A 13,806-nucleotide genomic window follows, 5' to 3' on the forward strand; every position below is an offset into this window, starting at 1 on the left:
TTTTTTTTTTTTTTTTTGAGGCGGAGTCTCACTCTGTCGCCCGGACTGGAGTGCAGTGGCCGGATCTCAGCTCACTGCAAGCTCCGCCTCCCGGGTTTATGCCATTCTCCTGCCTCAGCCTCCCGAGTAGCTGGGACTACAGGCGCCCGCCACCTCGCCCGGCTAGTTTTTTTTGTATTTTTAGTAGAGACGGGGTTTCACCGTGTTCGCCAGGATGGTCTCGATCTCCTGACCTCGTGATCCGCCCGTCTCGGCCTCCCAAAGTGCTGGGATTACAGGCTTGAGCCACCGCGCCCGGCCTAGACGTACTTTTAAAAAAACATATTTCTACGTATCTTAAAAGCTATTAAATAGCATGGCTTTGTTTCCAGTTTTTAAAAAGTGTTAGGATGAGGCTCATCATTACTGTTTTTTAAACTGCTGGGCAAATGATGAAATCAGTCATGTTTTCTTTCAAATCTGCTTTCTTGAAACACTTAGGGATCAGTCTTCTTTTTATTATCCTACTGTCAGGAGAGTGAGTCCAGAGCAAATTCCTCAAAAAGACTGTTAATTCCTGGCAAGTAAATTTTTGCCCTAGTGTTGTTACAGATCTCACTTTGTTTGACTGTTTTTAAGGACTCATAGCATAAAGGTGTTATATTAATAATGAAAATGTTTCCAGAGCTCTATTCAGCTTTATAAAAAAAAAACAAAAAACAAAAAAAACACACACAAAAAGCTGTGACCTTTGATCTTTAATAAATACCTTTTTGTTTAAAAACTCTCTCTCAGTGACAAAAATTTTAAAAAATAAGCTCAGGGAGAAAATGGGATCTGTAAGTTAAAAAGTTGTTGCTTTTACAGTACATAAAATAATTTTCCCCCAGATAATCTTTTAAGAAGTAACAAATCATGGTATGTATCTGTTATATTTTAATAGAATAAATATAAAATAAAGCAGTAGTGATTATTTGTATTATTAAGAAACTTTATCAGATAATACTTTACTAACTATATTTCTATTTTATAATGGATTATAAGTTATTTACTTTTAAAGAATTAAGAACTAAGAAGCTTCAAGTGTTCAGGTTTTGTTTCAGATTTTCTTAAAAAAGGAATTTAAAATATTAAAGAAAATTTAGTATGATGAAGGTTTTCTAAAATTAAATGTACACTAACATTTTGAATACACTTAAAAGACGAAAGGTGCATGTATACTTTTAAAAAGCTTTTAAAGTAATTTTCCTTCTAATATGTCATGTTTCTGGTACATATTTCCATGATGAATGCTTTTAAAGAGTGCCATCTAGTGTCAGTTTTGGAATAATTGTAATTTATGGCTTAGAACATTGGGAATTTTTGATCCAGGAAATGTATAAACATAAAAAGACAGGACAATTGATAAAAACCTTAAGGAATATGACTTCAAAATAGCCATGAAGAATGTGATCTCAAGACTGTGTGTGTTTGCACCTTTAACCAGTGTGTATATTTATCTCTGCTTTCATTTGTCAAATACTGCTTGCTTATATATATAATAAGCATATAAAGCAGTGAACAAAAAATTTTTACTCATGGAACATTCTAGTTGTGGGAGACAAATAATAAAATATGGTATATCACCATAGCAATAAGCGCTATGGAAAAAAAGCATAGATGGAAATAGAAAGGTTTTTTTCAGGGAGCGTGGGGACTGGGGTTTGTGATTTAAATTGAGTAGTTAGGGAGGATCTCAGTAAGAAGTTGCCATTGAATAAATAAATACCTGAAGGAAGTGAGGAATTGTTCTAGGTTCTGGAAACACCAAGTGCAAAGGCCCTGATGTGGGAATGTACCTAGTGTTTTAGCAGGGGTCCCCCAACCCAGGGCCCAGGACTAGTACCCGTCTGGGGCCTGTTAGGAACCCCACCTCAAAGTGGGAGGTGAGCGGTAGTGAGCCAGCATTACTGCCTGAATGTCGCCTCCTGTCAGATCAGCAATGACATTAGATTCTTATAGGTGCTCCAACCCTATTAACTGCATGCAGGAGGAATCTAGGTTGTACGTTCCTTATGAGAATCTAATGCCTGATGATCTGAGGTGAAACAGTTTCATCTGGAAACCATCCCCATCCCCCCACCAACCCCTCATGGAAAAATTGTCTTTCATGAAACTGGCCCGTGGTGCCAATAATGTTGGAGATGGCTGTTTTAGAGGAATAACAGTCTACCTTGGCTGGAACAGTGAGCAATGAAGAGAGTTAATGAGACAAACTCAGAGACATAAAAGAGGATTAGATCAAGGAGATTTTTGTAGGCTGTTGTAGAAACTTTGGCTTTTCTCTAAGGAGAATGGGAAGACCTTGGAGGGTTTGGTTATGGGGGTGTAAAGGAAAAGAATGGTATAAACTGAGATGGGGAAGACACATAAGGAGCAGGTTTGGAGGTGGGAGAGAATAAGGAACTAGATTTTGGACATGTTAACTTTAAGATATCTCAGCTCTCACTATCCATATTATGGGGAAATTTAAATATTTTTATATTATGATTTAGCACTCAGCAGCTATCACTTGAGTAGAATCCACTTCTCCTGAAAGAACAAATATCCCCTCCCTATTATTTTGTAGGGTCATAAAAAAGAAGCAGTATGGAAGGACCAGCACTAGCAAAACTTCTCAAGGATGTTATCCCCAGACAGCTCTCAGTATTCTCAGTATTCTTGGTTAATTTATTGTAAAATTTCCTCTAATGCTAGTCAATTGCACAGGGTGGAATTTTTTCTTTTGGAAGTCATTTAGTCAGTCTTCAGAAACAAACTTTATAGCATTATTATCTACTGCAAATTTTTACTGATTTCTAGAACAGGCTTTTGAAACATTCATCTTTTAGCTTCTAAATGATTATATTGTAAGACCATAATCATTACAATTTATACTTTAGGTGACCCAATGAAAGAAGAAAATGAAAGCCATAAAGAAAAGTCTTACAGAAGAAGAATACCTGTATTTGGACTTTTCTCACCAAACAGAAGGATGCATCTTTCCTCTTCATACATCTGTAACTTTATTTCTGTTATCTTACTGTGACTGTAAAATCTTTAAAATTTGCTTAGTTGTCACCAAAGACGTGAATACAGATAGTTCACTACTAAGAGATGATCTGATCCAGGATGTTGAAATACAGATTATTTCAAGGCAAGAGCTCCCACCAATAGTCCAGAATTGCTGTTTGCCTGCAGTAGTAGAACGATCAGACAATTTTTGTAGAGCAGGACTTGCCGTTGTATTGAGACACATAATCCAGAAATCCTATGAAGCAGACCCCTTAAAGAAGGAACTTTTGGAACTTCTGGGCTTTAAAAAGACTTGCTTGAAAGCCTGTGCTGAAGTAAGTATAATGTCTCTTTTCTGTTATTTGAAGCTATAGAGTGATAACATAATTACTTGACCATTTAATATTTTAACTTCTTATTAGGAATAAAAGTTTATTTTAAAAAACCACAGTAACCAATGAAATAAGGTAGCCCTTTGATATAGTTTGAATATTCCCTACAAATTTCATGTTGAAATGTGATCCCCAATATTGTTGAGGGTGGGACCTGGTAGGAGGTGTTTGGGTCATGGGGGCAGATGCCTTATAAATGGCTTGGTGTTCTGTTAGTCCACTAGAGATCTAGCTGTTGAAAAGCATCTGGTACCTCCTCCTTGCACTCTCTTGCACCCTCTCTCCCCATGTGACATGCCTGCTCTCTCTTTGCCTTCTACCATGACTAAAAGCTTCTTGAGGTCCTGACCAGAAGCAGATGCTTCTTGTATAGTCTGCAGAACCATGAGCCAAATAAACCTCTTTATAAATTACTCAGCCTCACCTATTCCTTTACAGCAATGCAAAATGGGCTAATACACCCTTTATGTGTGCCAATATTTCAGTGCAGTATTGAAAAATAAGAATTTAAGACAATTTATAAAGTTTGGAGACATTTTTAGAAAATAACTTTTTTCTTTATTTTAGTTATGTTGATTTTTAAACGGAATGTTTACACATAATTAGGAACTCAAATAGCAATGCTTTGGAAGTTCTGTTTATTGTAGGATCTAGGAGAATGGCAGGACAGGGGAGGTATATTTTTAAGGCTTTGAGAAGTAATGATTTATTTAGTAAGGGGAATACAGGAATGCTACACCTCCTTTGCTTAATGTTTTTACTTCTAAAACACTGTGATGTGTCTCCTGATGTAACATAAAAACCTAACCCAGGGATGATTTAGCTCAAAACTTATTTCCCAATAAGACAGTTATTTTTTCTCAAGTTATGTTGAAATTAAAAAATCCTTTCATTTCTTGTTTTGTTTTTGTTTTGTAGGTTAGTCAGTGGACCAGGCTATGTGAACTCACCATCCCTTTGGCTATTGAGAATTTTCTCAGAGAGTCTTCTGACCAGCCCCCAACTATACCTGTAGAAATACTACAGCTAGAGAAAAAGCTTAGTGAGCCTGTTAGAGTGCATAATGATGACAAACTCCGCAGGCAGAAACTCAAGCAACAGAAGGCTGATGGAGTTGGGCCTCCCCTTACTAAGGGAAAGGCAAAGAGCAAGGTCCACACGCAGGAAACATCTGAAGAGTTGGACTCTTCATCTGAGAGTCTGGAACTGAAAGTGGCATTCTCAAAGCTCACAGTGCAGGAAGAACCAGCTACTACCAACAGAGAGCCTTCTCACATCAGAAAAGCAAAAGCCTCCGACCTTCCACCTCTGGAGCATGTGTTTGCAGAAGGGCTTTACTTCACTCTGGCAGATATCGTGCTCTTGCCCTGTATCCATCATTTCTTGGTAAGATTTCATCTGGACTGTACAGATTACTATGAGTTTCGGTCTATGAAATTGCCCAGGTTTGAATTTCTATTCTAATTCTTATTGCCAGTATGCTGCTGGGCAAGTTATTAATGTCTTTCTCCATTTTCTTATCTGTAAAATGGAGATAATAATAGTACCTATCTAAGAGGAAAAATGTAAGGAACAAATTAAAGTTTGTGTGAAGGATGGAGAACAGTGCTTGGCACATAGTAAACTGTCAATCAATGTTAGTAATTATTATGACTTTTAATGTGAAATTGCTAAAATGTTAACAGTTGTTATTATTAACTTCAAGTTTCTATTGTGATTACTTTCTAATATTAGAAGGTCCAAGTCAGCTCTGTGGTACAATGGATAGTGCATTGGACTTCTACTATTAGAGGATCCAGTTAAAAAAAAAAAAAAAAGAAAAAAACCAAAAATCTTGTCAGCTAAATTTTATAATTATTAGTCACTTAAATTAATCTTACGTTAAGTATTATCAAATTGAAAATATTTTATTCTGACCTGTATGCTTCTCTGTTCTCTCTGAGATTAAAGTAGCTGGCTCTGTTATTATGTGCTGGGGGAGAATAGATAGAAAGTTTTCTGAGTAGGAAGATCTCTCTCCCTCTCTGTCTTACACACACACACATGCGCGCGCGCTCATGCACATACACATTCCCTCTGTGGAGGAAAAAAGAACAAGGTGAAAATAATACCAGAGTGAACATAGGAAGCTTAGCTCTCTGCAGCCTTCCAATTGGTTTTCAAGAGCTGCATTGCTTTTTGCTTTTGTTTTTTTTTTCTTGGAAGCATTTCCCCCTTTTCCCTACTAAGGAATCAGATGTTAGATTTCATTCTCATTATATATCACCAACAATTCAGGTATCTCTATGGACAGAAGAGACTTCTATTGAAAATCTATGTATTTGAAGGCTTTGCTTCACAGGTAAATTAGGCAGTATTGATCAATTGTCATTTTCTTAAAGAACATTTTTCTTTTCCTCAAAATTGAACCAAACTTGGCAACCGAAACAATGTAAAAATAGGGAGAGCCAGGAATTGTTTAGATGTTGATTGGTATTTTAAATGCCAAATGTCATAATTTAATACAGTCCATAGAGTTGAGTGGGAAGAAGACATTGATTTTTAAATTTTTTCCTAGTCAAATGATTTCTAGATTCTCTTCTCAATGATCCCTCTCCTCTATTACCAAGTTCAGTCATTAGAGCAGTCATTTGATACATTATGAAATACTTGGTCTTCTGTCTTCTTGACTTCTTTGGATAACTGTGTTTCCAGTTTCATCAGAATTGAATGAAAGTGGCATATCCATTCCTTTATTGAAGAAATGTATTAAAATGATATGAATACGTAAACTAATTCTCAGAATATTTTCCTTCATTCCTTTGTATTTTTACTGGAATTTTTGTTTTGTTTTGTTTTGTTTTTTTGTGTGTGTTTTTTTTTTGAGATGGAGTCTTGCTCTGTCACCCAGGCTGGAGTGCAGTGGTATAATCTTGGCTCACTGCAACCTCTGCTTCCTGGGTTGAAGCAATTCTCCTGCCTCAGCCTCCCAAATAGCTGGGATTACAGGTGCATGCCACCATGCCCGGCTAATTTTTCTATTTTTAAAGTAGAGACAGGGTTTCAGAAACCTTTTGGCCAGGCTGGTCTCGAACTCCTGACCTTGTGATCCGCCTACCTCATATTTTCAGGAATTCATCTTTCTTTGATAAAGCCTTGATACTAGTTATATTTTTCTCCTTTAAATCATCTTGGGTAGTAAAGAAGTCATTTTAATTCATAGAGTGCTTATGTTGGCAAGCCTTTTTGCTTGAATTAACATACATCGATGTGAATGGAGTGACCATCCAAATGATCAGAATCAGGATCAAGTTCATTGTCAGTAATCAAGGTTAAGTTACCAGAAGCATAAAACTGAATCTAGGGACAGAATATTTAGCCACAGGAATAAAGTCAAGGACATAAAAGTAAGGAGTCAATTTTGCTAAGTCAAGGTTTGAATTCCTAAAGGTCAAAATGAGAACTAGGGAAAATACCCAGTTCTGGTAAACAGAATAAAACCAAAGATGGAAAACAATAACAAGTAGAATGGATGAGGTGTTTTTTTTTGTTTTGTTTTTTTTAATTAGAGACACACATGGAAGGGCTAAGGTATTATGTATAAACCTGCTGCAAGCTCTTTCTTTTCAGAAAATACTTTATTACTTTACAAAGTTAACTCCTGATGGCTCAGCACCTCTTAAGGAAAGGGGCCTGACAATACCCTCTCCTCTGAAAGTCTTAGGTTTAAAAGGAATAAATTAATATGTACACTCATGTTTCCCCCTCTTTAATTCATTTACTAGAATTTTCTGGTAGATAGTGTATCAAGCATATGGGAGAAGTAGCAATGAATAGCTATACTAGGGCAAAATCCTACTGTTCCAATACTAGAAGATCGTATGTTATTTTTCAAGTGGTACTAGTAAGCAAGTACACTTTGACAGAAGTATTTAAAACATTATTGTACTCCTATAAGACAGAAAGGTTGCATTTTATAATTTTATAAAACCTTATTGTAATTTGAACACTTATGATTTGATTTTCTACAGTTTAACTTCTAATGCTTTGAATTGAGTTTAAATACACACATATTTCCTCTTTTAGAAATTGATTTTTTAGCAAAACTAAATACCTCTTCCCTTGTTCCCATTGGCATAAAATTGAGAACCTCACTTTTTGCTGGCATATTGCAAAAATGGTAGATGCTACTTATTTAGTGGTAAATTTGTATTTTCCGTGTCTTCTCCTATGCATTAGGTCCTCAAGAGCTTTTAGCTTTAACTCACTACTTCTTTTTTTTTTTTTTTTTTGAGACGGAGTCTCGCTCTGTCGCCCAGGCTGGAGTGCAGTGGCCGGATCTCAGCTCACTGCAAGCTCCGCCTCCCGGGTTCACGCCATTCTCCTGCCTCAGCCTCCCGAGTAGCTGGGACTACAGGCGCCCGCCACCACGCCCGGCTAGTTTTTTGTATTTTTTTTTTAGTAGAGACGGGGTTTCACCGTGTTAGCCAGGATGGTCTCGATCTCCTGACCTCGTGATCCGCCCGTCTCGGCCTCCCAAAGTGCTGGGATTACAGGCTTGAGCCACCGCGCCCGGCCACTACTTCTAATTTATAAGTAAAAAACAGAGAGCTGGGATTATATTTCCATTTAGATAGGTTGTTTACTGTTTTTTCTCTGCTTACACTGCTCACCTAAACATCTGTGAGTATATTTTCAAAAAAAGAGGTATGACTAAGGAAATGATATAAAATAACAAAATATTTTATATAATAAGTGATTGTAAAGGAATGCAAAGGAGGAAATATTTTGAATGGATGCAACATCTTGCTTCTCTTTTTATTCAGACAATTTTTTTTGCCCTTTATTGACAATTAACTACAGTTACTAAAATTTTATTATTGCTTTGGTAGCTGTACTGTTTTTTTAAAAACCATTGTTTTAAAAATAAATTATCTCTTTTTTTTTCTTATCCTTAAAGAACTCTGTGATATTTATAATGGTTTTGATCTTATGAACCAGGTAACTATTTGGTAATCATTTCTTATGAAGAAATTTAATTTTCATTTCACAGAGTTTTCATTAGCAACTTCCTTAAATATATCTTCATGAGTGTAATGAATGTGGTTCAGTACCTTCTGAGCTGTCTGAATATTAGTAGAGTGGCCTGGCATGTTGATTAAATGGAGTGGCCTGTCACACAGAGTAAACCTCTTCAATTTCTTTTAAATATGAATTATTGTTATTTAATTGCAACTTTATTTCAAAAGAAAGGAAAGATGCTGCGTACATCTAACAAATAAGAATAAGTCACTAAAAAGAAGAGTACAGGAAAGATGAGGAAAAGAGAACATTTATAGTGTGATTATCATGTCTAAAGATCCGTTCCCATAGCACCTAATCTATTTCCAAGCAATTCAGAATTCTTGAGAGAATTAATAAACTTTTTGGCTCTCAGGGTGCCTTAGAGAGTATTTTTCAAACTTTTTTTTACTTTAACTCAGTAAATACAGGTGGCCCTCCATATCCATGTGTTCTGCATTCATGTATTCAACCAACCGCAGATTTAAAATATTTGGAAAAAATTGCATCTGTACTGAACATGTACCGACTTTTTTCTTGTCATGATCCCCTAAACAATACAGAATAACTATTTGCATAGTGTTTATGTTGTATTAGGTATTAGAAGTAATCTAGGATTTAAAGTATAGGAGAGGATGTGTATAGGTTATATGCAAATACTACACCATTTTATATCAAGGACATGAGTATGAGTATCCGTGGATTTGGGTGTCTGGTACAGGTCCTGAAACCAATCTTCCGTGGATACTGAGGGACAATTGTAATACATTTTACAAGTTGAATAAGTGTAGAAATAAATGTGTATCTTTAAATAATATGTTGAAAAATATATAAATAGTTACAAAATAACTTATGAGATGTGTACTCTGATATTTTCTATTTCATTTTTTAAAAACCTGCTATGTTGATTTCACAACCCCTAAATGAGTGATAAATAGCAGCTTGAAAAATATTAATTGGGGGAATTATTCTCTAAATAAATGGATTCCTTATCATTTGTTTATTCACTCAGCAGGGTATTATTTGCAAGGCAGTGTTTTAAGTGCTTCAGTATTCAAAGAGAGTTAGATACAGTCCTTGTTCTTATAATCAATTACTTATGCTCATTTAATCTTAAAGTCCACGTAAAATACAGTATAATATATGTGTATGAATTTCTTATTAATTTTATTTTCTTTCTATCTCATGCTCTGGTATTACTGCTAGATATATTTGTAGAGATTTCCTGTGACTTGACCTTTTTATTTATCTATCTGTTCATAATCATAAGTCATAATGTGTTTGTGACATAGTGGTTTCTGTGGAAACAACATTTGTTGCCTCTCAAAGAAGCAAGAACACTCTAAATTTTAAAGAAAATAGAATTTGATGGTAGTGCTAGAGAGAAAGCATCTGACCAAGGGAAAACAAAAATATATGAGTTTGTGTCAGGAGGAACAATTTCAAATTTTTCTAATTTGAAAAAATAAAAGTATTACTTTAAGTGCTGCTTTTGAAAAAAAATCTTCCAAATAGTGCTAGTTATCTTTTTTAGTTTTAAATATTTACAATTTTCTCTTTTATCTTTTTACTATTTTCTTTAGTAAAATATTCTCCTTACTTCATTGTGTAATTTTTAAAAATATGGTTCTCAAAGATGCTTCTTACATTATTGGTAAGGAATATCATTTAGATTCTGCCTAATAGTTCACATACAGAGAAGATAGCTTCACACGCACAAAAATATGGAACTTTAGATCACTATTAATAGTACAAGCTCTCCGTTTTTACACTTCTGCAGTAAGCTGAAAAATTTCTTTTGAGACCCGTCAAAATACACCAATGATTATAGACTACAGATATTAAATTGTGATAATTTAAAAGTGTTACATTATTTGTGTTGAGGAAGTTAATACTGATTTTAATTCTTTCCCCATTAACCACTTAAACTAATTTGTGTAAGTATATGTTAAGGATTTTAGGTTTTTGATACAATGTTGTCCAATTAACTCTCTATATGCAGTGTGTTAAGAACTTATCAAGTATACTGAGGGTCAGGAACAGAGGAATGTGTTCATGGCCATGAATTATAGATGAAAGGGTTTCCAGATTGGAATGCAGTTGATTACACAGGAGTTCTTAGAGAGAGTTAAAAATATACTACCAATGAAAGATAATAGACAGTTGAATATAAGATGTAAAATTTTCCAAAATGATTTTCAATTGTACTATTCATAGACATTTGCAAATGCCATTGTTATTTATGTTGATTCTTTTTGGAATTATTATATTCTTCTTTTTCTATTGATGGTTGTTTTCCATTGTATAGATGTATGACAGTTTATCCATTCATCTACTGAAGGGCATCTTGGTTACTTCCAAGTTTTGGCAATTATAAATAAAGATGCTGTTAACATCTGTGTTCAGGCTTTTGTGTGGGCATAAATTTTCAACTCATTTGAAGCACAATTATTGGATTGTATGGTAAGAGTATATTTACCTTTGTAAGGAACTGCCAAACTGTCTTTCAAAGTGGCTGTACTATTTTTCATTCCCACAAGCAATGAATGAGAGTTCCTGTTGTTCCACATGCTCACCATCATTTGGAGTTGTCAGTTTTTGGATTTTTGCCATTCTGATAGGTGTGTGGTTGCATTTCCTTGTTTTAACTTATAATTCTCTAATGATATATGATGATGAGCATTTTTTAATATATTTAGTTGCCATCTGTGTATCTTTTTTGGTTGTCTACTCAGATCTTTTGCTCATTTTAATTGTTGTTCATTTTCTCATTGCTGAATTGCTCCAATTTTTATGCTATGAAATTAATCTTAAAAACATATGACACATCACTAAAGAAGATATACAGATGGCAAATAATCACATGAAAAGTTGCTCAACATCATTAGTCATAGGGAAATGCAAATTAAAATCACAGTGAGACACTGCTATATACTCACAAGAATGACTAAAATCAAACAGACTGATAATACCAAGTATTGACAAGTTGTGGAGATACTGGAACCTCCATGGATTGCTAGTGGGAATTGTAAAATGGAATGGCAACCATGGAGAAGATTTTAATTTCTTTAAAAGTTAAATATACAGTTACCATAAAACCTAGCAGTTTAACTCTTAGATTTCCAAAGAAATGAAAAACAGTTCCACATAAACACTGCTACATTATAATGTACAGCAACATTATTTATAATAGCCAACAACCGGGAAAATGCAAATATCTATCAACAAGTGAATGAGTAAGGAAAATACAGTATATCCACACAATGACTACTACTCTTAATAAAAAACAAATGATTGGTCAATGTAACTATATGGATTAACTTCAAAAGCATAATACTAAGTGATAAAAGAAAACCACATTTTATGATTCCATTTGTATGAAATTCTAGAAAAGGCAAAACTATAAACATAGAAAGCCGATCAGTGGTTGTCTTCAACTGACTGTGGAAGCACAGATAGAGTGCAAATGGTCACAAGGGAAATTTCAAGAGTGATGTAAGTGTACTAAAACTAGATGGTTGCATTACTGCATACATTTACTACAACTCATTGTTTGAACTATACATTTAGATGTGTGAATGTTGTGGTTTGTAAAGTTACCTCAATGCAGCTGTTACAAACAAAAGATATATAATAATGTGTTTTATTATTTTCCTACCTAGGTAATTATCTGCAAGAAATTTTCTGAGAAGCTGGTAGAATTTCCATTGCTAGCCTCTTGGTACCAGAGGATTCAGGAAGTGCCAAGAGTAAAAACAGCAGCTTCTAAGTGTGGGATCCAATTTCTCCATTTACCAAAGTTGTTGACAATCTCAACTGAGCAGTGTCCAAACTTAAGTGAAGTCCCAGGTGTAGAAGAGCACAGCGATCCTTTATTTATAGGAGGACCAAGACCAACCATGGCCAAGTTAATGGTACTTAATTGTGTTATTAACATTTTCTTTCAAAAATTCTATGTGATAATGTTGCTGAGCATTCTGCTCAAACTTGTAATCATTTGTTGACATTTTTTTAATAAATTTTATTTGTAGCTTTACTTCACTCTTTGCCAGTTCATATTTCTGCTACTTTTTTCATTTATGTGAAGTATACTAAATTTAAAACTTTTAGTATTATGTATGTATTATGTATTTTTGGAGCCAAGTAAGTCACAATATATACTTTTAAAAAGCATTTTTTCTCAAAACTTTCTTTTTTTTTTTTTTAATATTCAGGATATTGACCAAGGTAGCATCATACCTGGTCAAGTGTACTATTTTAACATAATCTTTTTCTGTTGTAAAGTTTTAGTGTCAGCCTTTTTTAGTTTGGGTAATGATTTCAAGTTAAAGAAATATAAAGATGAGGCTGGGCATAGTAGCTTACACCTGTGATCCCAGCACTTTGAGAGACTGAGGCAGGCCTATCACTTGAGGTCAGGAGTTCGAGACCAGTCTGGGCAACGTGGCAAAACCCTGTCTCTACTAAAATTACAAAAATTAGCTGGGTGTGGTGGCATATGCCTGTGGTCCCAGCTATTCAGGAGGCTGAGGCACCAGAATAGCTTGAACTTGGGAGGGTGGAGGTTGCAGTGAGCCGAGATTGTGCCACTGTACTCCAGCCTAGGCGACAAAATGAGACTCTTATCTCGGAAGAAAAAAAAAAAAAAAGAAAAGAAATTAAAGATTAATATCTGAATTTACTTTCCAAGGTTTTGTTTAACTTTGTAATTTTGGAATTCTTTTAATTTTATTTTTACTTTAATCTTTGATTTTAATGTTTTTGTTATATAACAAGCCTGGGCGACAGAGTTAGACCTTGTTTCAAAAACAGAAAAAGCATATGCTTTATTTTTTTCTCATTGGGGCATAGTTTGTTTTCAGCAGTACTAATTGTAAAGTTTTCAACAATGGGCTTTCCTTTCCCTAACATTTGGAATGATCTGCAAAAATATTTTTGCTTTTAATAGGTGATGTGAAGATTTATTTGAATAGAAAATTCATGAAGTAATTTAAGTTATCCATCGAGTTGCACTGGAAAAATATTCATTTTATTTCCCTATTTGGGTTAGGAAGTAATTGAGTTCTGTAGTTAACTGAGTAATTGAGTTCTGTAGAGTTTACTGATTTAGAAATGGACAGGAAGACTTTGGTAAGGATACCAATCCCTTAACTCTTCAGCTAAGCTCTGTGGCCTATTGATTAAGTAATGAAACATGATTATATAGTTGATTTTAGAAGTTATTGAGGCATGTCTAGATTTTGATGTGTCTTGATTATATGACTACACTGCCAAGGGACCTCTGGTTCACCTCTTGAGTGGATATGCAACTTCTTTTGGAAATGATGAAATGATGAAAATATCTTAAAATAGATAGTGGCAG

At 34.7% G+C, this 13,806-nt stretch overlaps 1 protein-coding gene across 2 annotated transcripts in view; it reads left to right on the forward strand.

The window, feature by feature from the left end:
- Positions 1-13,806, forward strand: part of GSTCD (glutathione S-transferase C-terminal domain containing) — a 142,155-nt gene that overhangs the window by 6,825 nt on the left and 121,524 nt on the right. For both annotated transcript variants that reach the window (XM_033214916.1, XM_033214917.1), the window contains exons 2-4: positions 2,901-3,347; positions 4,323-4,790; positions 12,107-12,358. In XM_033214916.1, the coding sequence (XP_033070807.1) occupies positions 2,922-3,347; positions 4,323-4,790; positions 12,107-12,358 (1,146 nt within the window). In that variant the 5' untranslated portion in view covers positions 2,901-2,921. The remainder of the gene's footprint in view (positions 1-2,900; positions 3,348-4,322; positions 4,791-12,106; positions 12,359-13,806) is intronic.

The sequence above is a fragment of the Trachypithecus francoisi genome, unplaced genomic scaffold (assembly GCF_009764315.1).
Source record: "Trachypithecus francoisi isolate TF-2019V2 unplaced genomic scaffold, Tfra_2.0 Lachesis_group1, whole genome shotgun sequence".
Lineage (NCBI taxonomy): Eukaryota > Metazoa > Chordata > Mammalia > Primates > Cercopithecidae > Trachypithecus > Trachypithecus francoisi.